At 38.7% G+C, this 23,853-nt stretch overlaps 1 protein-coding gene across 15 annotated transcripts in view; it reads right to left on the bottom strand.

Moving 5' to 3' along the window:
- Positions 1 to 23,853, bottom strand: part of inpp4b (inositol polyphosphate-4-phosphatase type II B) — an 813,686-nt gene that overhangs the window by 152,464 nt on the left and 637,369 nt on the right. For 11 of the 15 annotated variants that reach the window (XM_072256187.1, XM_072256173.1, XM_072256177.1 and 8 more), the window contains 2 exons: positions 5,018 to 5,129; positions 1,082 to 1,151 (listed from right to left, as the gene is read on the bottom strand). In XM_072256187.1, the coding sequence (XP_072112288.1) occupies positions 1,082 to 1,151; positions 5,018 to 5,129 (182 nt within the window). Of the gene's footprint in view, positions 1 to 1,081; positions 1,152 to 5,017; positions 5,130 to 6,259; positions 6,400 to 7,287; positions 7,715 to 20,282; positions 21,184 to 23,853 lie in introns of those variants that run through there. The other 4 variants (XM_072256184.1, XM_072256181.1, XM_072256178.1 and 1 more) reach the window with 4 other exon arrangements.

Here is a 23,853-nt window from a genome sequence, read left to right as displayed (position 1 = left end):
AAATACCTTTGAATGCCCAGGTTGGTTTGGTCTTTCATTAATTCTATTATAGTTATTATTCTACTATGAACTTATTGAGTTTGCCCATAAGAAAATGAATCCCAGTGTTGTATACAGTGTGTGTGTGTGTGCTGCTGCATTGCCTCATAACCATAGACACTGTGTCCATCTCCCAAGTAAATACAGATGCAAAAAATCCATTTAAGACCTCCCCCATCTCTTTCAGCTCCACACATAGATTACCAGCATTATGTTCCAGAGGACCATTTTTGTCCCTTGCTATCCTTTTACTTTTAATATATCTGTAGAAGCCCTTAGAGTTCTCCTTCATCTTGTCTGCTAGACCAACCTCATGCTTTCTTTTTGCTATCCTGATTTCCCTAAGTGTTCTCTTGCATTTCTTATTTGTTCCTACCTGTCTATACTTGCTATGCACTTCCTTCTTTTTCTTAACCAGGGTCTCAATATCTCTTGAAAATCAAAGTCCCCTAAATTTGTTATCCTTGCCTTTTATTCTAACAGGCACATATAAACACTGCACTCTCAAAGTTTCACTTTTGAAGTCCTCTCACTTGCCAAGTACACATTGCCAGAAAACAACTTGTCCCAATCGATATTTGCCAAATACCTTCTGTTTCTTATTACTGATGAGGAATCTTAGTTCCAGATTTATCTTCATTTACCTTAACAATCAGCATGGGATCTGAACTCATAAGCATGGATCAGATGTTTAAGCCTTTACAAACTTGACCAGTACTGTAGCCACTCTGGTACTATACTCTGCACTTTTACAGTGGATTTTTCATCAAAATTTCAACAATATAACTCCAGACGGTGGTCAACAAATTAGGGAGTCTGATTTGTTTGGTCACAAGCAAGATAAGAGAATCATCTCTAAGAATAGGGTGACTGAAAGAAAGAAACTTCTTAAATTATTTTCTATCTAAGATATAGAAAGACTAGTCCATTTTTCAGATGATGATGTTTACAAAATATGAGCAAGGACATTCATTATGACAGAGGTCATATATGTGATTTATACGCATTAATTGTATATAAGACAAATAAAGAAAAAGCATACCTGAATCTAGTATTGAGAATTTTTCAGCATCATTAACAGTCTTGTACAAAGCACTGCCACGTAAAGCTGACTAGTAAAGAAAAGATTACAAAAAACTCATTAAAGTTGTTCAAAACAACTTGGCATTTGAAATTAGTTGAACATATGTTTACTAAACTTGTGTGACATTGCCATGTTCTCTATTTCAGTCCAGTCTTTAAAACACGTAAAGAAAAAAATTGCCCAGGATATAAATAGCAGTCAGGTGTGATACCACCTGAAGTAACCTCTAGCTTTGTAACAAATTTACTTCTAAATATGATGGTTTTACTGCACAATCCGAAAAAATAAATAAACATATTCGTTTGCTTTCTCTTATTTACTATTAAAGTGGTTTAAATATTTTTCTAATTAATGTCAGATGATTATAAACAATAGCTTTATTTAATGCCAGCAGAATTGGAGAGGTTTAGCCCAGTGTTTCATTCCTTTTTAACCTCTAACCAAAATTTTACAGAAATGCTTGTGTGTACACATTTATATTATTATTCTTCTATTTGCTGGCATCCTGGGAGGAGATTGGGCCCGTTGAATCCTTGTTGGCCCTCAGAGCATCAATTCTATTCCTTTACTTTCTGAAAAGCGATAGTCATATTTTATGGCCCTACTCCACCTATTAAGCAACCAATTGGTATTTAAGACATTTGCCTTAAATATTGTTAATTAGATGATTCAATTTAACCATGTGAGGTAATGTACCACTTTCTACTTGGGTTCTTTTTAATGAGACCAGTAGTTTTAAAATATAGTCTTCCATGTGTGTTGGCAAGTGCACTACAAGCCTCTGTATCAATCATTTGACTTCACAGCTGTGCTAATACAGAACATTGTCGTTTTGCTGAATAGTTTTCAGAAACTTTATCCCTCAATGACTGTCAGACCACTGATAAGTACCTACCATATTCAACCCCCTGAAAAGTGAAAACACAATACTTGAACCATCACCCATCTCTACAAAATGACAATCCCAGATCAGTTTAAAACAGTTAAATTTTCACATCAAGGACCCTTAAAAAGATGAAAAAAAAGTAGGTTAAGCCTCAGAGAGGGGGTAGGGCAGAGAGAAGGTATGTGATAAAGAATGATCCAAGGTCGTTAAAACAACAAGTTGCCTCTAAAACTTGTTAGTTAGAGACAGTGTAGAAACAAATAAACAAATTTATATAGTATAGACACACTTGTGCAGAGATGAAAAGGATTGATTATCTGAAGATACTCAAACTGACAATGGACATTGACATGTCAAGTATGAATCAGTTGTGGAGAATGAAGTGCTGAATAAACAGGCTAGTGGGTGGTAGATACTGTAAACTCGGTGTACACTTTTCATCTCCTTACTGAAGAAAAGTCTTACTTATTTGTGTTGGAGACAGTTCAAAGATTTTCAAGGCTGATTTCAGAGCAGAAAGGGATGTCCCATGATGAAAAGGAGAGCAGCATGAGATTATATTCACTGGAGTTTAGAAAAATAATCTTACTGAAGCCTGTATTTCTATAAGGGCTGACAAGATAGCTGCTGAGAGGACCCCTCATGGAGGAAACTAAAATCAAGGAGGATAATTTACGATTAAGGGGCCACACTTTTAAGATATACACTCAGTGGCCACTTTATTAGGTACACCTGCTCATTAATGCACATATCTAATCAGCCAATTATGTGGCAACAATTCAATGCATAAAACATTCAGATATAGTCAAGAGGTTCAGCTGTTGTTCAGACCATACATTAGAATGAGGAAGAAATGTGATATATGTGACGATGACCATGGAATGATTGTTGGTGCCAGACAGTGTGGTTTGAGTATCTTGGAAACTGCTGATCTCCAAGGATTTTCACACATACCAGTCTCTAGGGTTTACAGAGAATGATCCGAAAAACAAAAAACATCCAGTGAGCGGTAGTAATGCGGACAAAAATGCCTTGTTAGTGAGGGGGGGGGTCAGAGGAGAATGGCCAGATAGGTTCAAGCTGACAGGAAGACAACAATAACTCAAATAATTGCACATTACAGCAGTGGTGTGTAGAAGAGCAAATGCATAACACATTGAACCTTGGGCCAAAGCAGCAGAAAACTATGAACATACACTCAGAGGCCACTTTATTAGGTATAGGAGGTACTAATAATGTACCCACTAAGTGTAGATGAGGAAGAACTTTTCCTCTCAAAAGGGTCTTTGAAATCCTCTAGCCCAATGAACTGTGGTTTACTGAATGTAATCAAAGCTGAAACAGAGAGTTTTATGAAGGACAGTCAATGGGTGACATGGAAGGAAATTGTGTTGATGCCGTCGGGTATGCTCCTTAGACTAGCAAAACAAGACCAAAAAGCCAAATGGTCCATACCTGGTTAGTGGGTGTGGGCAACTTAGTGGGAATGGGGGCAATTTCAGAAAGGTGGGAATGATGGTTAACTGCTTAGGTAGACACCTTGAACTCAAATAGAAGCACACTATGAAAGCCTGCTACAGTGTGTGGACCCAGAGACTGCATGTGCATTTGGAAAAGACATAGGTGGCATTTGTTGTGCATGGTTGGATACCATAATGGATGCCCAGAGTCCTCCATGAGTGCACAGAAGAGCCAGACCAAAATTTGTTCACTTCATGCAGCTCATGATGACCGAAAATTTCAATGATGTTTTATTTTTCATTGAAAATAGATCACAAGGCACACAAAAATATGATGCAGGTGGATCCAAATTCTCATCCAATAACATACAAAGCATGGTAACACTAATTGTGGGCTCATTGAAATATTTTAAGAAATGTAGAATGTGAACCAAGATACTGAAATCATAGGAATCTAAATCATGATCCTGATTAAATATACAGTTAATTTTCTCTATGATCCAGATAAAGGAAGAAACTCTAAATGACTAGGATATAGCTGAACAGTTGGAAGAACAATGTCTAGGAGAGGGGAGGATTTTTCAGACACTAGATTTCTCACGTGGGTAGATTGATCAGAGGGATAGTGTTTGGAAGGTCAGAGAGGCATCACTCTGAGATGCAGGATCAGGCATAATCAACAGCAAAAGCTCTTCAAAGAACAATAATCAATTGGGAAATGAAAGTTTTCTAGAAGGCCTATTAGGAGCAGATTAGCAAGTAGATATTGGAGCTAGACTTGTGATGTGGATGGACCAAGAGAAGAGTCTCAAGTTTGAAAGGTTAGAATTAGATTGGATTAGAAAGGTTAGAATTAGATTGTCAATGTGGAACCCTATAATATTGACATGTGGCATTGTTGAGAAAGCAGCAGGTGAGATGACTGATTGCGTAAATGGAAAAAACACAAATATTTTTTAATAATCCTCAGATGAATAAATTCTCCCCCTCTGGTGAGGAAATCCACTGAACTTCTTCATGCTGCTCTATTCCTCCTTGTGCATCAGTAACCAAATGAAAAATCTCGATGACTTGAACAACATTATGGACAGAGCTTGGAGGTAAATAAAAGATAAGTGAAGTGAGTGCGTAAGCTTATTCATGATGATAAAAGATGACAGACAGGTATGATGGAAATAATGAGATGGAAAAAGCTTTTTCATAAAAGGCGAAAGGAAAATACTACAGGAAGTGCTACTTGAGATACTAAAAGCTGCATACATATTACAAAGATATTTTTGCCTATATGTCAATGATCTGTCACTGTAAATAGGCAATACTTTTTCAAAGCTCAGAAACAACATGAATTATAACAGTTTAAACAAACATTTTAAAGTAGATTTATTTTGCAAGCTCTTACACACCCTTAGTTTTCTACAAAGATATTAAGTGAAATTAGATGAATAACACCAGGAATGTTTCCATTAGTGAATAGCTAAATTCAAGGCTACATTTCAATAATCATAAACGGAAAGCATTAAAAACTCAACCATCCAAAGATACGTTTACCTTTTCTCGCGATGCTTCAGAAGGAGCTTGGTCTGCATCTTCATTCTCATTTTCACCCATTTTAAGGTTGCTGATCACTATGGTCCCCACTTTGCTTGAACCATCTAGAGGGCTGAAATATAAATGACTACTTTTAACTCAAAGTAAAATAAATTTTCAATAGTATTTTGCTTTTAGTTGTATGCTTTCAAATGAACATAACAGGTACTGTATAGCGTTTTTTATTCTTTTCAAACATATTTTGGCTGTGGGAATCTTTAAATAAACTTTTATATTGTACCCATTTATACAAGAATTACACAATTTTGCACAGTATAAGAAGCAATCATTAAAATTGTGAACTTCTAACAAGAAACATATTGTCAATTCAATCTTACTTGCCACAGAAACATTCTTGTGAAAATATAGCCTGCTCTAACATCATCTGTACATTCTTTATTCTAATAAAATTAAATATTAGTGTAACTTTTAGACAATAATACAAAATGTTTGGATTTCTATATTCTTTGTCAAATTAGGGATAACATTTATATGGCAAACATAGGTTTTCCTATGCTTAGATCCATAAGCATAGGTTTTATGGATCTTCCTGACTTCAGGAATAATGCAGTAAACATTGAACTATGACTGATCTTTAAAGGACTTGAAACCCAGCTAGGCAGTAATCTTTTCTGATGGCTCGTGGACAGAATAGCTCAGCTGGTGTACACAAGACAGAGCGTTTTCTTCTCTGGGCAATTTGAACCAAATAGACTGACTGTGACAGAACTAGGTGATGAATAATGCAATAAGAATGCCTTTTGTCACTATGCTTAGCAATGTTATAAGTTCCTGCTCTTTATTTCCAAATCCACATTGAAAGTTACAATTGAATCTGCTTCCATCACCTTTTCAGGCAATGTTTTTCAGATCATAAAGACTTGCTGCAGAAACAAAAAATGCTTCCATCTTCCCTCTGATCATTTTGTCATTTATATTGAACCAGGGTCCTTTTGATCTTCTATCAGTAGAAAAGGATTTACATTCTATCTTCCACCCCCCCAAAAAAAATTATGAATATTACAATTAACTCTCTCCTTAAATCTTTTTACAGTTGTATAATTAGCTGGGCCATAACAAACAGAATCAATATACTGCGTTTAGTATTAAAACATCTCATGGGAGTGATTATTAAACAAAGATTGATAAGAGTCACCAAAGAGATTATAGGGTAGATTTTAAGGAAGATAAATTAAGGTATACCTGAATAAATTTTGGAATAGAATTCCAGAATTTAGGATCTGGTCTACTGAAGACATGGCCTGCCAATAATGGAACAAAGTGAAGGTAGCAGAAGCCATACTAGTTCAATCAAGATGCCTGATAATTTTAATTATATCACCGTGGGCAAAAAATAATAGAAAGTTATCTGATCACAAACTGCACAACATGATTTTATTATAGCATGGTTAACACTACCCAGAAAACTTATGAAATCTCTCCTTTGTTGGGTTTATAATTATTTGTTGAACAGTGCTTTAAATGTTTGCTTTCTCATATCAGAAAGAAATGCACTGGAACATTTTATGGAAAAATACAAAATTAGTAAAGAAAACTAAAAGAGAAAATTAGAAATTTGATTGATTTAGAGGGAAGAAAGAAAACAGGGAGAAACAAGGCTTAAATAAAATTTTGTGTAAACTAAATCTAATATAAAACCTTTCAGATCTCCAAACAGTCCTTCCAGGTGAGGCAACACATCACCTGAGCATCTGTTGAGGTCAAGCCTCCTCTACATTGGTGAAACCAGACATAGATTGGGGTACTGCTTTGTTGAGCACCTTACTACATCTGTAACAAAAGACAGGATTTCCCAATGGCCACCCATTTCAATTTGACTTCTCACTCCCATTCCGATATGCCACTCCTCTACTGCCATGATGAGGCCACACTCAGTCTGGAGGACCAACATGTCATATTCTGTCCAGGTAGCTTCCAATCTGATGGCATGAATATCATTTTCTCTAACTTCCAGTAATCTTTCACTCCTCCCCCTTCTCTCTTTTTCTATTACCCATTTTAGCTCCCCTCTTACCCCTTGTCTTCTCATGGGCTGCCTATCACTTCCCTAGGGGGACCCTCCAACTTCCCTTTCTCCCATGGTCCACTCTCCTTTCCTATTAGATTCCTCCTTCAGCCCATTACCTCCTTTGCATTTTTTTACTTCATCCTCCCTCCCCCATTTTCTTTTTCCGTTTTGTTCCCTCTTCCCCACTCAAATGCCCCCTCACCTGGTTTCGCCTATCACCTGCCAGCTTGTACTTCTCCTCTCCACACTTTCTTGTTCTGGCTTCCCCCCTTCCTTTCCAGTCCAAATGTAGGGTCTCATCCCATTACATTGACGGTTTATTCTTCACCATAAATGCTGCCACCTGGTGACTTCCTCCAGCATTTTGTGTGTGTTATAATTAAAAACCTGTAGTGAGGACCAAGAAGGTTTGGACAAGGGAAGCACAAGAGCGCCTGCAGAACTGCTTTGAATTGGTGGACTGGGCTGTATTCAGGGATTCATCTTTGAATCTGGATGGGTATGCTGCAGTTGTTACCAACTTCATTAAAACCTGTGTGGATGAGTGTGTGCCTACAAAGACTTACTGTACATTCCCAAACCAAAAGCCGTGGATGAACCAGGAGGTACGTCATCTGCTGCAGGCTAGATCTGTGGTATTCAAGTCTGTCAACCCAGGCCTGTACCAGAAAACCAGGTATGATTTGCGGAGGGCTTTTTCAAGGGCAAAGGGACAATTTCGAATGAGATCAGAGGCAACATCAGATGCACGGCAACTCTGGCAGGGTCTGCAAGACATTATCTCCTACAAAGCGAAACCCAATAGCATGAATGGCAGCGATGCTTCACTACCAGATGAACTCAATGCCTTCTATGCACGCTTTGAAAAGGAGAACACAACTACAGCTGTGAAGATCCCCGCTGCACCTGATGACACTGTGATCTCTGTCTCAGAAGCTGATGTTAGACTGTCTTTAAAGAGAGTGAACCCTCACAAGGTGGAAGGTCCAGATGGAGTACCTGGTGAGGCTCTGAAAACCTATGCCAACCAACTAGCAGGAGTATTCAAGGACATTTTCAACCTCTCACTGCTACGGAGAGAAGTTCCCACTTGCTTCAAAAAGGCAACAATTATACCAGTGCCAATGAAGAATAATGTGGGCTGCCTTAACGACTATCACCCAGTAGCACTCACATCTTTGAGAAGTTGGTTATGACTAGACGGAACTCTTGCCTTAGCAAGGACCTGGACCCATTGCAATTTGCCTATAGTCACAATAGGTCAACGGCAGACGCAATCTCCATGGCTCTGTACACAGCTTTAGACCACCTGGACAACACTAACTCCTACGTCAGGAAGCTGTTCATCGACTATAGCTCAGCATTTAATACCATCATTCCCACAATCCCGATTGAGAAGTTGCAGAACCTGGCCCTCTGTACCTCCCTCTGTAATTGGATCCTTGACTTCCTAACCAGAAGACCGCAGTCTGTGCGGATTGGTGATAACATATCCTCCTCGCTGACGATCAACACTGGTGCACCTCAGGGGTGTGTGCTTAGCCCACTGCTCTACCCTCTATATACACATGACTGTGTGGCTAGGCATAGCACAAATACCATCTACAAATTTGCTGACGATACAACCATTGTTGATAGGATCTCAGGTGGTGACGAGAGGGCGTACAGGAGTGAGATATGCCAACTAGTGAAGTAGTGCTGCAGCAACAACTTGGCACTCAACATCAGTAAGATGAAAGAGCTGATTGTGGACTTCAGGAAGGGTAAGACGAAGGAACACATACCAATCCTCATAGAGGGATCAGAAGTGGAGAGAGTGAGCAGCTTCAAGTTCCTGGGTGTCAAGATCTCTGAGGATCTAACCTGGTCCCAACACACTGATGTAGTCATAAAGAAGGCAAGACAGCGGCTATACTTTATTAGGAGTTTGAAGCAAGTTGCCATGTCAACAAATACATTTAAAATCTTCTACATTTGTACCGTGAAGAGCATTCTGACAGGCTGCATCACTGTTTGTTATGGAGGGGCTACTGCATAGGACCGAAAGAAGCTGCAGAAGGTTGTAAATCTAGTCAGCTCCATCTTGGGCACTAGCCTACAAAGTACCCAGGACATCTTCAGGGAGCGGTGTCTCAGAAAGGCAGTGTCCATTATTAAAGACTTCCAGCACCCAGGGCATGCCCTTTTCTTCACTGTTACCATCAGGTAGGAGGTACAGAAGCCTGAAGGCACACACTCAGCGATTCAGGAACAGCTTCTTCCCCTCTGCCATCCGATTCCCCTGAATGGACCTTGAAGTTTTGCACACTACCTCACTTTTTAAAATATAAGTATTTCTGTTTTTGTACATTTTTTAATAATCTGTTCAATATATGTAATTGATTTACTTGTTTATTTATTATTATGTTTTATTTTATTTATTATTTTTTTTCTCTCTCTGCTATATTATATATTGCATTGAACTGCTGCTGCTAAGTTAACAAATTTCACATCACATGCTGGTGATAACAAACCTGATTCTGACTCTGATTATTCTCAATTACTTACAGGCTGCATGCACTTCACTTACCTTTGGTTTTGACAGGATACGACTAGCTAAACTAAGAAAAAACATTTGCATTCTGATCATAAGGAACAGCATCAGGTATTAATGGTCTGTCCTGATCAATTCCCTTGCCAACAGTTCCCCATCCCAATACAAGATATTGAATGGACAAGGGCACACAGCTCTCAGCATAAAGCTCTGATATGATTTCTATAAAAAAGACTGCAAGCAGTGACCAGACAGCCACTGATGCAATTTCTATTATCTTGGGCACTGACAACCACGGCAGGCAAATGCAGCACCTAAGACATCAATGTCACTTGGCAACTGCTCAATGCCAATCTCCACAGGCGTGCAGCTGGTGAAACAAAAATACCAGATTCGCCAAGATGAATGCTGCAAAGAAGATTTCAGGCTAATTTTGCACTGGGCACAAGCTTACCAATAAATATTCAGAACAATTTAACCTGGTACAATGTCTTATATTAGCAACTTCCAGATGGAAGACAGCTGCTATTGTGATTTTAGTTTTATGTTGGAACGCCTGAGTCAATTTAATCTGTCGTACAACAAGCATCATCTTGTTCTTAGTAATATTCACACAGAATAAAGTAGTGATTGTAAAACCCAATGGTGGACTTGCGCTCAAAAAGTAGGTGGTCATCAGGATTAGAGGATGTTTAAGTGGACACTCTCTCCTTTTTAAAGCTGATGTGGAAGCTCTCTGAGCTATTTTACAAAGGAGAGAACGGAGCTAATCTAGGCAACTTCCAAATACACATTCCACATGTAACACTATCAAAATAGATCAATTGGCACTTAATCACACTGCTCTTTGAGATAGTCTGTGCACAAATTTGAAGTTTCATTTGCCCAAGCAACAGCAGCCACGTCTCACAAAGTAATTAACTGGCCCCGTTCGATCAGGTTATCTTTCCACTTGCGTAGACAAATTTATGTACAAAATAAAACTAGTCTGTTAATTCATTCTTGAAACCAATTACTCATGAAAACACAAAATCAGAGTTAAAGGTTAAAAAGGCAGCTAAACAATTAACATAGCTTAGGAACTCAAAGGGAAATCAGAGAAAAAATGAACTACAAAAAATAGATTGTAATGTAATCATATGTTTTTCACGGTAATATTCAGTGAAACAAAATTAAGTCTCATAGGATCACTGCAATTAGCAACACAATTGAAGCAACTTTGTCATCACTTGAAATAGGCAAATCTTTCAAATACAGCATATTAGTTATCACATTCTCTCACTCACATGTTGAAAATGAGACAGGTACATTACTACAAATGGTAGAGAGGTAGGCATTTGTCATGAGAGTAGAACAATGTTCAGAGTTGATAATCTTACATCAGATTCATTGTAAAGGTCATGGATAGTTGAGCGAATTGGACCTGCAGGTTCATAAATTTTGGCTGATATAACTGTTTCTTAAAAAGGATGAAAGTACAAGGTGGCAAGACCAGTTGCAATATCCTTGAAAGTGGAGAAATACCACCAATCTGGTCCCCTTTAAGTAACACAATAAAAACAAACTGCTGGAAGAACTTAGTAGGTAAGCAGCATTCTTGAAGGGAAAGGAATGGTCAAAACTTCAGGTCAAGAATCCGAATCAGGACTTTTCCTCCAAAGGTTCTATCTGACTCCAGCATTGTTTTTCCTTCAGATTCTAGCAGCTACAATTTCTTGTACCTCCCCTGTAAGTAAGGTTGAGACTTGGTGATGACTCGCTTCTTCATGAGAACCCTCTGCCAGGCACAGCCATGCCCCTGTGGATGAAACTCCCAGAAGTTTCGCCCTACTGTGCATCACATTCTGCAGGACACTACAGAACACATACAGGCTCCACTGGGCCTCAGGATGCTGAATGCCAGGAGGACTGAACAAGAGTAATCCAGGATGCTACCGGGATTAAAGGGCATGGATTAATGAGAAATTGGACAAATTTGGGTTGGTTTCTCTGGAGCAGCAGAAGCTGAGGGGAGATCTAGCCGATGATTATAAGATTGAGGCATAGATAGAATAAACATAAAGTATCTTTTTCCCAGGATTAAAATGTCTAATACCAGAGAGCATTCATTTAGATTTAAGATGAAAGGGGGTAATTTCAAAGGAGACGTGAGAGAGGGTTAAGTTTTTTTACATAGGAAGTGGTGGGTGCCTGGCATGCATTGCCTGGCGTGATGATAAAGGCAGAAACATTCGGGACTTTTAAGAAACGTTTATATAGGCACATGAGTGTGAGGAGAATGAAAGAATATGGACAGTACGTAGGCAGAAGAGATTATAAACACAAGATTCTGCAGATGGTGGAAATCCAGAGCAACACACACAAAATTGCTGGAGGAACTCAGCAGGTCAGGCCACTTCTATAGAAATGAATAGATGAATAAATAGAAATAACAGGAGTCGGTGAAGTGCCTTGGCTCAAATTGTCAATTGGTTATTCATTTCCATAGATGCTGCCCGATCCACAGAATTCCTTCAGCATTTTGTGTGTGTTGGCAGAAGAAATTAGTTTAGTTAGCCACTTGATTACTAATTTAATTGGTTTGGTACAATATCGTGAGCCTAAGCGCCTGTTCCTGTGCTGTACTGCTCTATGTTTTAATTTTACAGGCTTAAATCAAACTGCTGAAGGAAATCAGCAGGGTAGAGGCAGCAGCTGTGGAGGCAGGGGGTTGACTGACATTTCAAGTCAAAACCCTGCATGAGAGCTTGATGCATCATAACGAAAACCACAATTTCCTCTAAAATTCTTTTACTGATAACGAATCAATTATTTGACAAAAATATCATGTCCCATGATCTGGGTTCTCGAATGCAAAATTACTCCCAATATTTAGCAGTACACGATTAAGGGACTGACTGGTAGTGACATTATAGGTTGGGAATGGGCATGGGGAGAGGCAGAGAAGAGAGTAGCCTTCTGTGAATATACAGACAGACTTAGCTGATTGAAAGCAGGGAACTAGAAAGAGAAAATAAGAGATTTCAAAGTTTGGCCATAGCATGCAATATTGTTGGTGTCTATTATCCGAATATCATTGGTATCAAATGTTAAATGATAATCATTTTTTAAAGTTTATTTCAAAAAAATAAAACCGTAGAACACAAATATGCACAAATAAAATTTACGTTCTCATGCAAGCTTCTGTCCACAGAGACCAGTTTTGCCAAAATTTATTAATATTGAAGTTCTTCTAATAAAGCTGGATTCTATTTAAACAAAGAACTACAATAACATAACTTACAGAGCACAATTTATGACTCAAAAATTTCCAGAAGATTTTTGTCAATTATGTACAGTTTCAGTACAGTTTAACTAGTCAAAGTAGTGCAGTTTTTGTCAATATATGGGGAAATAATTATCCAAAAATAGCAGTGGCCCAAAATTTTTTTAAATAATGGGTAAAGAATGATTGTTGGGTAGATTATACAGCACTTCCATGTGCTATGTAGTCTTTACATCCACCTGAAAAACTAAAGAGATATTGATATCATAATGTCTTTCAAGAAACTGCACCTAATAGTGTTTCACTGAAGTGCTGGTAAAGATTATTCACAAGGCTTCAGCTTAAAAAATGGTGGCTTTCAGCTTTTAATCTACAGATCTAATGAGTGCCAGTATTCCCAGCAAAAGGCAGAATATCCACTCAGCTGATCAATGCTGACTGGCAGAGTCCAGTGGGACAATCTCCACAGACTTCAGAATATTTGGGCTGGGAAATGTGCCCGTAGAGTCTTTACAGGTCAAGAAATCCAATATTTCTTAAATAAAAAATCTGTGGGACAGAAAAAGGGTGCTTTCGTTTCTAATACTTGCACTATTTTAAAAGAATTTTATTGTTCTCAATTGTTTCCTTATGTTTTATTAAAATTTATAATAATAGTTATTTTTTTGCTGAGCATTTTCGGAAGTCACAGACATTCACAAACATTTGGTCTCTGGCATCCAGCAAACAAAAGACTGCAGGTTAACTGGTTCACAAAATAATTCAAAAAGTACAGACTGTTCTGTGCTCAGCTCAGTTGGGATCCACCTTGCAGCAGAAGACTTTTCCCATGGAAATGCCACAGATAACCAGCAAGTTCTGGCAGCTTGCTAATCAGAGGATCCTATCATTGTGTTCCAAGTCTAGCAATTTGTACTTGAGCTTACTGTATGGCTTTCTGACAAAGCAGTATCACCACTGATGAATGGCCAATGCAGTAAATAAAGGACTTACGCTATAAATGATAGCACAGAGAATTTTATTTTGTTTCATCCTTCTGCCAACAATGAAAACAAACATTTCAAAATTCTTGATATTTCAATGGTTCCCAGTTAGTTTTGAAATCTCACACAATGGATATAGTGAATGAACCACAGTAGAGCTGTTTTTTTGGGTCAGGCATACAGCATGGAGCAGAGACTTGAAGAAAAGCAAAAATTGTATTTTAACCCAGCCACAAATCCCACCCAAGATCCAGGTTTTAGGTCAGGCTGATCACTTTCCCTGCCCTCAAGTCATAATAACTAAAGGAACAGTTCAATAGTGTCTGTACCAACAGCTTTTCAGGTTTGTCATTGACCACACAAAAGACTCGGAGATTAGGTTCAAAAGTCTACCATATATTTGACTGCAATTCAGGAAGTGTGGCCTGCCCTTTGCCACGGTTGACGGAGCCCTCACATATATTTCTTCCGCAACCCGCATGTCTGCTCTCAACCTCCTCTCAGTCCACACAGAATGGATATAGAGTTCCACTGGTCCCCACCTTTTACCTCAATATCCTCCACAATTAACATCATTATTTACCACTTCCACTAGCATCTCACTACCGCAATACAACATCTCCCTTCCCCACTTCTGTTTTCCACAGGGTCAGTCTCTCATGACTTCCTGGTCCGCTCATTTCTTCTCCTGTACCTCTGCAACCATGAGTGCTATGCTTGTCCCTACACATCCTCCTTCACTATCATCCAGGGGCCTAAACACCCCCTCCAGTTAAGGAAGAGATTCAGCTGCAACAGCTATCTTGAGCTTCCAGCTGCACATCAAATCCTTCGATTTCCTGCCTGCTCACGTGTCTGTCTAATGCCTCTTAAGTGCTGTTATCCTATCAGCTTCTGTCACCTCTCCTGACAGTGGGTTCTGGGCACCTACCACTCTTGCGTAAAAAAATTTATTATCGTATCAGCTTCTATCACCTCTCCTGACAGTGGGTTCTGGGCACCTACAACTCTGTGTAAAAAAAAATTATGATCATATCAGCCTCTATTATCTCTCCTGAGAGTGGATTCTGGGCACCTACCACTCTGAGTTGGAAAAAAAATTGCTCCACAAATCTAAAGTCCTCTTATATATGAGTTCTGTATCTTTGGAATAAAACTTGATCTACTCTATCCATGCCTAGCATAATTTTATATAATTCTTTCAAGTCACCCCCTCAGCCTCCACCAGCCCAAGGAAAACAAGCTCCACAACCAAGGGGCACACAGAGATACAGCTATGGTGCCCACAACACACTCAGTAAATTACATCAGGAATGCACAACATCATGGCTCACATGTTACTTTGCCCTGGTCCAGAACTTCCAACATGTCAGTAATAACCTGGTAGACAAACAGACCAACTAATCTACTGGAGAATCAGATCTCTGCTACTCCTGTTGTATTACATATTGCTTCATTTTAACTATCCAAGTTCAGTAATAACCCTGAACATATTTCGAGGTCTCCAGCTTCCATGTTAACTTGACTACATCAGAAAAGTTATTTGTAATCAAGCGGAGCACACCAGAAACACTCAAGTCGGGCGTGACAGACAAACATAGTTGGGACTTCAGGTCAATATTTCATCACTAATTTAAAACGGTAATCCACATTCTATCTCCAGATACTGTTCAACATTAGGAATTCCCTTCATTTTCTGTTGTAATTTCAGATTTCCAGCAGCCAGTTGGTTTTTATAAACTGCATATTGAAAAACTCGAGCCTTGAGGGGAGATTGGGCAAAGAGCATGTCAGATCAAGAGATATTTTCCAAGTGCAGATTTGTTTCAGGAGTTTTATTTGCAAGCTAAATAGCGAAGAGTGGTTTCTTTGTGGTCAGACAGTTGACAGACAAAAAGTGAAAAGCACATAAAATAACTCAGTATCAAGCGCCAGGTGTGGGGGCGATTGGAAACTGAAGATTGCTTTCTCAGTGAACAATAATAATATACATTCACCTTCAATAGCTTTTTTATTTTTTTTCAATGATGGCCAGTTTTAAAACACACTTCTCTAACAGTTCTCCAGAAGATAGTGATGAGTCAGCTTCTGGTTTAGCTACCATCCATAAAGTTGTTGTGTAGAAGTGACCTCATAGAAGTTAATAAAATCCTGACAGGTAAAGATAAGACGGACAGTAATAGTCTTTCGCCCAGAATTAGGGAGCCCAAAATGAGAGGGAACAGAAAAAAGAGGGGAAGATTTAAAAGAAATCTGACAGGTAACTTCTTTACACAGAGGATTGTGAGTGATTGAGTTGCCAAAAGAAATGGTCAAGCTAGGTATAATTGTAACATTTAAGAAGCAGTTGAAAAGCTACATGAAGGAGAGGGTCTTCGAGAGTTATGGGCCAAATGTTGGCAACTGGGACTAGCAGGGGTGATGCGGTGGTCAGTGTGGACCACAGTTAGGCCAAAGGATCTGTTTCTGTGCTGTTTGACCCTGAGACAAGGAAATTTACTTCTCTGGGTTTGTTAAGGATTGGGAATTTCCCTGCCAGAAAAAGAAACGGAGATATAAACAGACCCCAAACAGTATCAAGGATGTGGTCTACAAATTACAATGGGAGATAAAAAACGCATACCAAAAACGCAAAGTTACAATACTCTCATGGGGGATTTCAATATGCAGGTAGATTGGTAAAATCAGGTTGGAGCCGGATTCCAAGAGGGGAATTTTTAAAATGCCCATGAGATCGCTTTTTAGAGCAGCTTGGGGTTGAGCCCCCTCTGTGATCAGTTATTCTGGATTGGGTGTTGTTCAATGAACCGGAATTGATTGGCGAGGTAAAAGAACACTTAGGAGAAAATCATAATAAGATCAAATTCACACTGAAATATGAGGATTCAGGATTCAAAGATTCAAAGCACATTTATTATCAAAAAACATAAAAATTATACACCTTCAAATCTGTCTGCTTACCTGCAGCCACAAAGCAATAATCCCAAGTAACCAAACAAGAAAGAAAAAAAACTACTGTGTAGAGAAAGAAAGAGAAAAGAAACATAAATCATGCAAACAATAGAAGCAAGCCAACAGAATCCCAAACCACATTGAGTCCCAGAGCAGCTGGAGTAGGTCCAAGCCTTGTTCCAGTTCATCAAACCAGCAGGGCAAAATCACAGGGCAGCAGGATCAGCTTACAGCCTCGGTGCAGCGGAGAAATTAATGAACATTCACAGGAGAACAGGCAAAGTCAGCCTGACGCTTGCCTCAGTTTCTGATACTTGGGCTTCCAGACTATCTGTGCTGGTGTTTAAATTGTCCGAGCACCAGGTCATGCTCGGTTTAGGACCCCAACCCTGGCGGCACAATATGCTTAGGCCATCCAGACCAAAGCTATTCTTAATCTCACCAAATCATCTTGGCGATTGCAGCATTCCAACCTCGCACCCAGGTTAGGTGGATTAGCATTAAAATTCTTCTGCATCAACTCCTCTCCAAATCACTCACTCCATCTCCAGCAGTGATACCAACTCCATCTGCTACCTTGGCTCAAACATGTTGAGCCTCGCAAAGTCCCAGCACGGCTCATCTCCCAAACAAGCCTTGCCTCTGCCTGCCTCCTCACTGCCTGCAGTGATAATTCATCACAACTGGCTTCAGAAAAGATGTTATAAGTAATGTTTTTAGTCAAATCTTTTGCCTTTCAGTCTGCCAGTAAGCTGTCACATGCATTCGGTAGCGCCATCTTAAACCGGCTAGAGTCAGATGTATCAGTATTACAGTGGAGTAAAGGGAATTACAGAGGCATGAGAGAGGAGTTGGCTAAAAGTGATTGGAAAAGAACACTGGCAGGGATGACAGCAGAGCAACAATGGCTGGAATTTCAGGAAGCGGTTTGGAAGGTACAGGATATAGGCATACCAAAGAGGAAGAGCTATTCTGAAGGCAAGATGACACAAATATGAATAACAAGAGAAGTCAAAGCCAATATAAAAGCCAAAGAGAAGGCATATAATAGAGCAAAAATTAGTGGGAAGTTAGAGGATTGGGAAGCTTTTAAAAACCAACAGAAGGCAACTAAAAAAGTCATTAAGAATGAAAAGATGGACTACAAAAATAATATAGCCAATAATATTGGATCCCAGAAGTTTCTTCAGCTACATAAAGTGTAAAAGAGAGGTGAGAGTGGATATCGGGATGCTGGAAAATGACGCTGGAGAGGTAGTAATGGAGGACAACGAAATGGCAGAGTAAAGTGACAGATGGAATAGAGTGTCGGAGAGTGTATGGACATGCGCTTTGGTAGGAGAAATGAAAGGGTTTACTAACTTCTAAACAGAGAGAAAATTCAAAGATCTGAGGTGCAAACGGACTTGGGAGTCCTTGTGCAGGATCCCCTCAAGGTTAATTTGCAGGTTGAGTCAATGGGGACAAAGGCAAATGCAATGTTAGCATTCATTTCAAGAGGACTAGAACATAAAAGCAAGTATGTAATGTTGAGAATTTATAAGGCACTGGTGAGACCTCACTTGGAGTATTGTGAGCAAGTCTGGGCCCCTTATATTAGAAAGGATGTGCTGAAACTGGAGAGGGTTCAAAGAAAGTTCATGAAAATTATTCCGGGATTGTACGGCTTGTCATATGAAAAGCGTTTGATGAATCTGGGCCTGTATTCTCTGGAACTCAGAAGAATGAGGGGTGATATAAAATCTAGGGAACAGAATTAGACCATTTGGCCCATCGAGTCTGCTCCACTATTTTATCATGACTGGTCCGATTTTCCTCTCAGCCCCAATCTCCTGCCTTCTCCCTGTACCTCTTCATGTCCTGACCAATCAAGAATTTATCAACCTCTGCCTTAAATATAAGTAGACTTGGCCTTCACAGCCACCTGTGGCAATGAATTCCACAAATTCACCGCACTCTGAACAAGAAATTCTCCTCATCTCCATTCTAAAATCACACCCCTCTATTCTGAGGCTGTGTCCTCTGGTCTTAGGCTCTCCCACAATGGGAAACATACTATCCACATCCAGTCTATCAAGGCCTTTCACTATTCAATAGATTTCACTGAAGTCACCCCTTATTCATCTGCATTCTAGTGAATACAGGCCCAGAGCCATCTGGCACTCTTTTATTGAATATAACTGAAACCAAAGCCTTGATAGAGTGGATTGGAGAGTATATTTCCTATGGTGGGAGAGTCTAAGACCAGAGGATACAGCCTCAGAATAGAGAGGCATCCTTTTGGAACGGAGATACAGAGGAATTTCTCTAGCCAGAGAGTGGAGAATTTGTGGAATTTGTTGCTACAGGCAGCTGTGGAGGCCAAGTCTACATATATTGAAGGCAGAGGTTGGTAGATTCTTGATTGGTCATGGCATGAGGAGTACGGGAAGAAGGCAGGAGACTGAGAGGAAAAATGAATCAAGTATGATGAAGTGGTACAGCAGACTCAATGGGCCAAATGGCCTAATTCTGCTCCTATTTCTTATGGTCTTATGAGTTTTGTTTTGTCCAGCACAAACAAGATAGGCTTAATGGCTTTCTCCAGTGTTATAAATTTTCAATGATTTCTATGATTCTCTAATTTTAGTTATATTTCTGAACCTATTTCTGTTTTCTGATAGCTCCCTTTTTGCTCTTCCCCAGAGATAAACTATTTTAATTCATTTGCTATTATGCAATTTTGATCCCAAAATCAAAACACGTAAGAATCCATTGGGTATTCCTTATCACTGATTAAACATTATTACTTACTCAAAGGATCACATAAATAAAGCGCAATGAAAGATAAAGGTCCATTAAAACATATGTTTTGAATTTTCCCGTTATCTGTCTTAACTTCTGTGCTGGATGTATAAAGGTTGAGGATAACCCTGAATAACTTACAGCCAACAATCTCTGATGGAAAACAAATTCCCAGCAAATCAACATTTTATTAAAAAAGAGTGACTTTTGTTACGTTTGCATAAACACTGGAATAAAAAAATCATGAAGCAAAACATCTTGGTTTTGTGAATTTAAAGCCAGTGTTTATGCAAATTCAGTTTTACCTAAACGGTAGGATTACAAAGACTATAACAAAAATGTAGCAAAATGTGATGTGCTTTGTTGGATTAACATTCAACAGAGACAAGATTAGGCAAAGAATCCTAAAAGCTGAAATGTCAAGCCTGGTTCAGAAGGTGATTACATTTTGAATAGTATGTACACATACTTTTGATGTCTTTCTTATTCTTATTTACCCTGTTTAGAATGTCCAGTTTTCTTATTTCTCTACAAGAATATCCATCCAAAATGTTACCTAATTAACTTGATTTTGCAGAAGTTGAATGACATTCTATATATTTCAACTATATCCTATTGCTCCAATAATTGCGTCCTGAAAAAGCTGAACTGGAAGCTTCCTTACTCTGTTTAACTCATACCTGTGTGATTTAATTTTAAAGATGTAGGAAATAATCAATCATTGGCACTGAAGGAAAGAGATAACATGATTAGGCACAGTGTGGCATCAAAGTTTGTTGACATGTTCTCAAGAAGATATTGTATTTTACTATATTTAGCTTCACCTTTTCGAGATATGACCAATCTCAAAAGCAATTAAGAACCGAATTTAAAAGTTATTTGTTAAGAAGCTTCTGTGAACAATTCCTTGAAGCTTCATTGACCATTAATTGTCTCACAAAAGGACTGTTAGAGAACTTACTCTAGAAATGTGGTAAATCAACTAAGTTAAAAATAATAGTTTGAAAAGCTACAGCCCCAAATTTTGTAGGGTAAATTTTGGCATTTCCTAAAGAAAGAAGCAGTGTTTACCCAGGTGCCAGCAAGTTCAGAACCTTGCACAGAAAGATATTGAACACAATTTATTTTAATATTCTGCTGATTCACATACAATTGATTTTATTTTCCTTTTCAAATTTTTTCCTGTTCTGGGTCCTTAGCCCCTAGACCAATAGAGGGTCAGCAACTGTATGTGAACTTGGGAGTGGTCTGAAGGAACATGTAGCTCACGGAGTTCCCTTGTACCCGTGGCCATTGCATTTCTAGGTGGTAGAAGTCACAAGTTTGTGAGCTGTTCTCGGTGTAGCCGATGCAAGAAACTGCAGTTCCTTTTGTCGATGCGCTAGTGGCTAGGAATGAATTTTGAGAGTGGTTGATCAAGTGCAAATTAAGCAGATTGCCCTATCCTGTGGCAGAACTCAATTTTTACAATTGACACACAAACAGCTAGAGGAACTCAGCAGTGATGTTGAGGTTTCAGGTCTTGCACTTCATGCCAGGTGCCACCTCTACGGGTCAATGGCCCTTCTGATTTCAATGGGACTGTGGGGAGGAAAGAAAGAGGAGCCAATTATTTCTGCTTATGCTTATTGTTGCATGCATTTTAACTGATACTTAAGAAAACATTATCTATAAAATATTTTTTTGAATGGCTCTTAAAGGACTCCAAAACATTTAAAGTTATTTGAGAGTTTTAGTAACTGTCAAAGCTTTCTGGTCCAATTCAGAGGTCGAACTTCACATTCAATATCCCGCTGCTGGAATCTGGCAAACTGTGGGCCTTACACATCCAGACAAGGGAGATACAAAGATGGGTGACCAAGGATGAAGACTTCAGGCAACCAACCCACGACATATAACTTTCTTTAACAAGGCAATGGAATGTCAGATTCACACACTGATTCCACCAAATCCGAAACCATTCTACACCATGTATTGGCCACTGAAATGGGGAAATAACTTTGATAAACACATGTGATAAGCATCCCTGATCCAACTTGATAGATGCCTAAAGTAAAACATTACCCTATCCTGAGAACATGATAAGATATCATGACCCCAGGCCTATTTTCAACATTAGTTAGTAAATTAGCCTCGGAAGATCTGTAATGCATATTCAAAGGTAGTTAACAGTGTACTTGTATCTCATACCTAGAGGTAGTTTACAGTGGCATTTCTCCTTACATAGAGAAGTGGACATTACACCTGCCATTTCTGGTCATGAGCTGACAACAAGCTTACCCACATTAGTGGCCGAGCATCTTTAGAGATATATTCCAATTTTCAAAGTCTTCTTGAAACTTTATTGAGGTGATCTCTGGTCATAGCATACAATTATATACATATCTTTCCAAATAGCTCTTTCCATCTTCAGAATCCAGATAGTGTTACAGCTGGGGATTCACAACAATTGCAATTAACCACTTAGGTTGCCAACATTTCCAGATTGTGTGGAAATTCACCCAGAGTGCCAAGCCTTTATTGGTGCTGCTGGTGTAACATGGAAAGGCACTACATGATTCTGGAATATGCTCTTTAGCCATGTTCATTGCCTGCATTCTGAATTCTGATCCCATGCTATCCAAGTTGCTTTTCAGGGGATGTCCATTCTTGCCGCAAGTCCCAGCTGGAAGTTTCTTGTAGTTGGTCCCAAATGGTTGATAAAAATTCTTCAGAAATATAGCTTGCTACACTTCAATAACATTTTGTGACATAGAGCGATCAGTGAGGCAAAAAGCTGTAGCTGGTGGGCTGCCACAGAATAAAGTTGCAGCAATTTGCAATTTACATTAATGACTTGGAAAGATTCACTGTATAATGTATCCAAGTTTGCTGATGTTACAAACCTCAGTAGGAATGCAAATTGTGAAGCATGCAGCATCTCTAGACAGATACTGTATAAGCATCTTGGCAAAAAAAAAACAGCTCGAGTATGATGGAATGAAATGTGAGATAGCAGAGAAGCTGTTACACATGCTATAACATAGAGCCTTCTCCTGTTTCCTCTTTTTGATAGTCTTATGTCAATCATTTATTTAAGCAACCTTCCTTGATAGTTTTCTGATTTAGAAACTTCAGTCTGAGAACAACTAAAGAATTCCTGTTTTCTATGTAACCAGCCTTTTAATGATCAATAAAACAAAAACTTTACACTGAGTTCTGCAGGTTTGGGTTTATTTTATTCATGTACTATATTGAATGAGTTTCAATACAGTACATGAATAAGAAAAAGGTTTCACAATTGCAGTGACGTTAGTATTTTCAAAGTGTAATAAATGGGGATCTATTTGGTGCATTTGCTACTTAGAGACAGAAGTACTGCTTAACTGCTTAAATACACCCCATGGCTGGAACTTAACTCTCTTCTCATGACGAAAATTTCTGAGGACCAAAGAGGCTGCAATTCATAATATACAAAATTTTTTAACTTTTGAACCCAGGATTTAAGAAAATGACAAGAGGAAAGTAGATAAATTAAATACTTAACAGCTGAAATGACAGTAAGTACTACAAGCTAAGTAAATTATTATCTGGTATGATTACAACACATAAGTTAACAGTACTAAACTCTCTATTTAAGATTCTGTATACCCAGCAGTCCACAACCAGGGATCTATGTGGTCCCATGAGATCAACAGCAACAATATATATCACTTATATGTACTTTTATGGTCTTGTTTCTCTTTCACTCAGTAATCACTGTCAAGCCAGAAGACCGATGCTGGTGTAATGAGTACAGCAGGCGTACCAAAAGCAGCACAGCAGATATCATGGATTTGAAAATTAATCTTTAGGAGACACAATGTAGGATTAACAGGAAAGACAAAGCAGAAATGGAGTAAAGCTCAAAGAAAATTTATTATCAAAATATGTATATGTTCCCACCTCTGTGGACTCGCTTTCAACGACTTCATCTCATGTTCTCAATATTTATAGCCAGTTTATTAATATTATTGTTATTATTTATTTCTGTACTTGCACAGTTTGTCTTTTGCATACTGGTCATACACCCAGTTGGTGTGGTCTTGCATTTATTCTATTATAGATATTGGATTTATTGATTATGCCTGTAAGCAAATGAATCTCAGGGTTGTATATGGTGATATACGTATACTTTGATAGTAAATTTACTTCAAACTTTCATCTTTTGAACTTTATAAAGTAGCTAAGAGGAAACCAAAATGTTGGAATATACCAGCAATCCAACTGTAG

The sequence above is a fragment of the Mobula birostris genome, chromosome 4 (genome assembly GCF_030028105.1).
Source record: "Mobula birostris isolate sMobBir1 chromosome 4, sMobBir1.hap1, whole genome shotgun sequence".
In the NCBI taxonomy this organism is placed as follows: domain Eukaryota; kingdom Metazoa; phylum Chordata; class Chondrichthyes; order Myliobatiformes; family Myliobatidae; genus Mobula; species Mobula birostris.
Note: the sequence above shows the minus strand (reverse complement) of the source record. Positions and strands in the feature narration are given on the sequence as shown.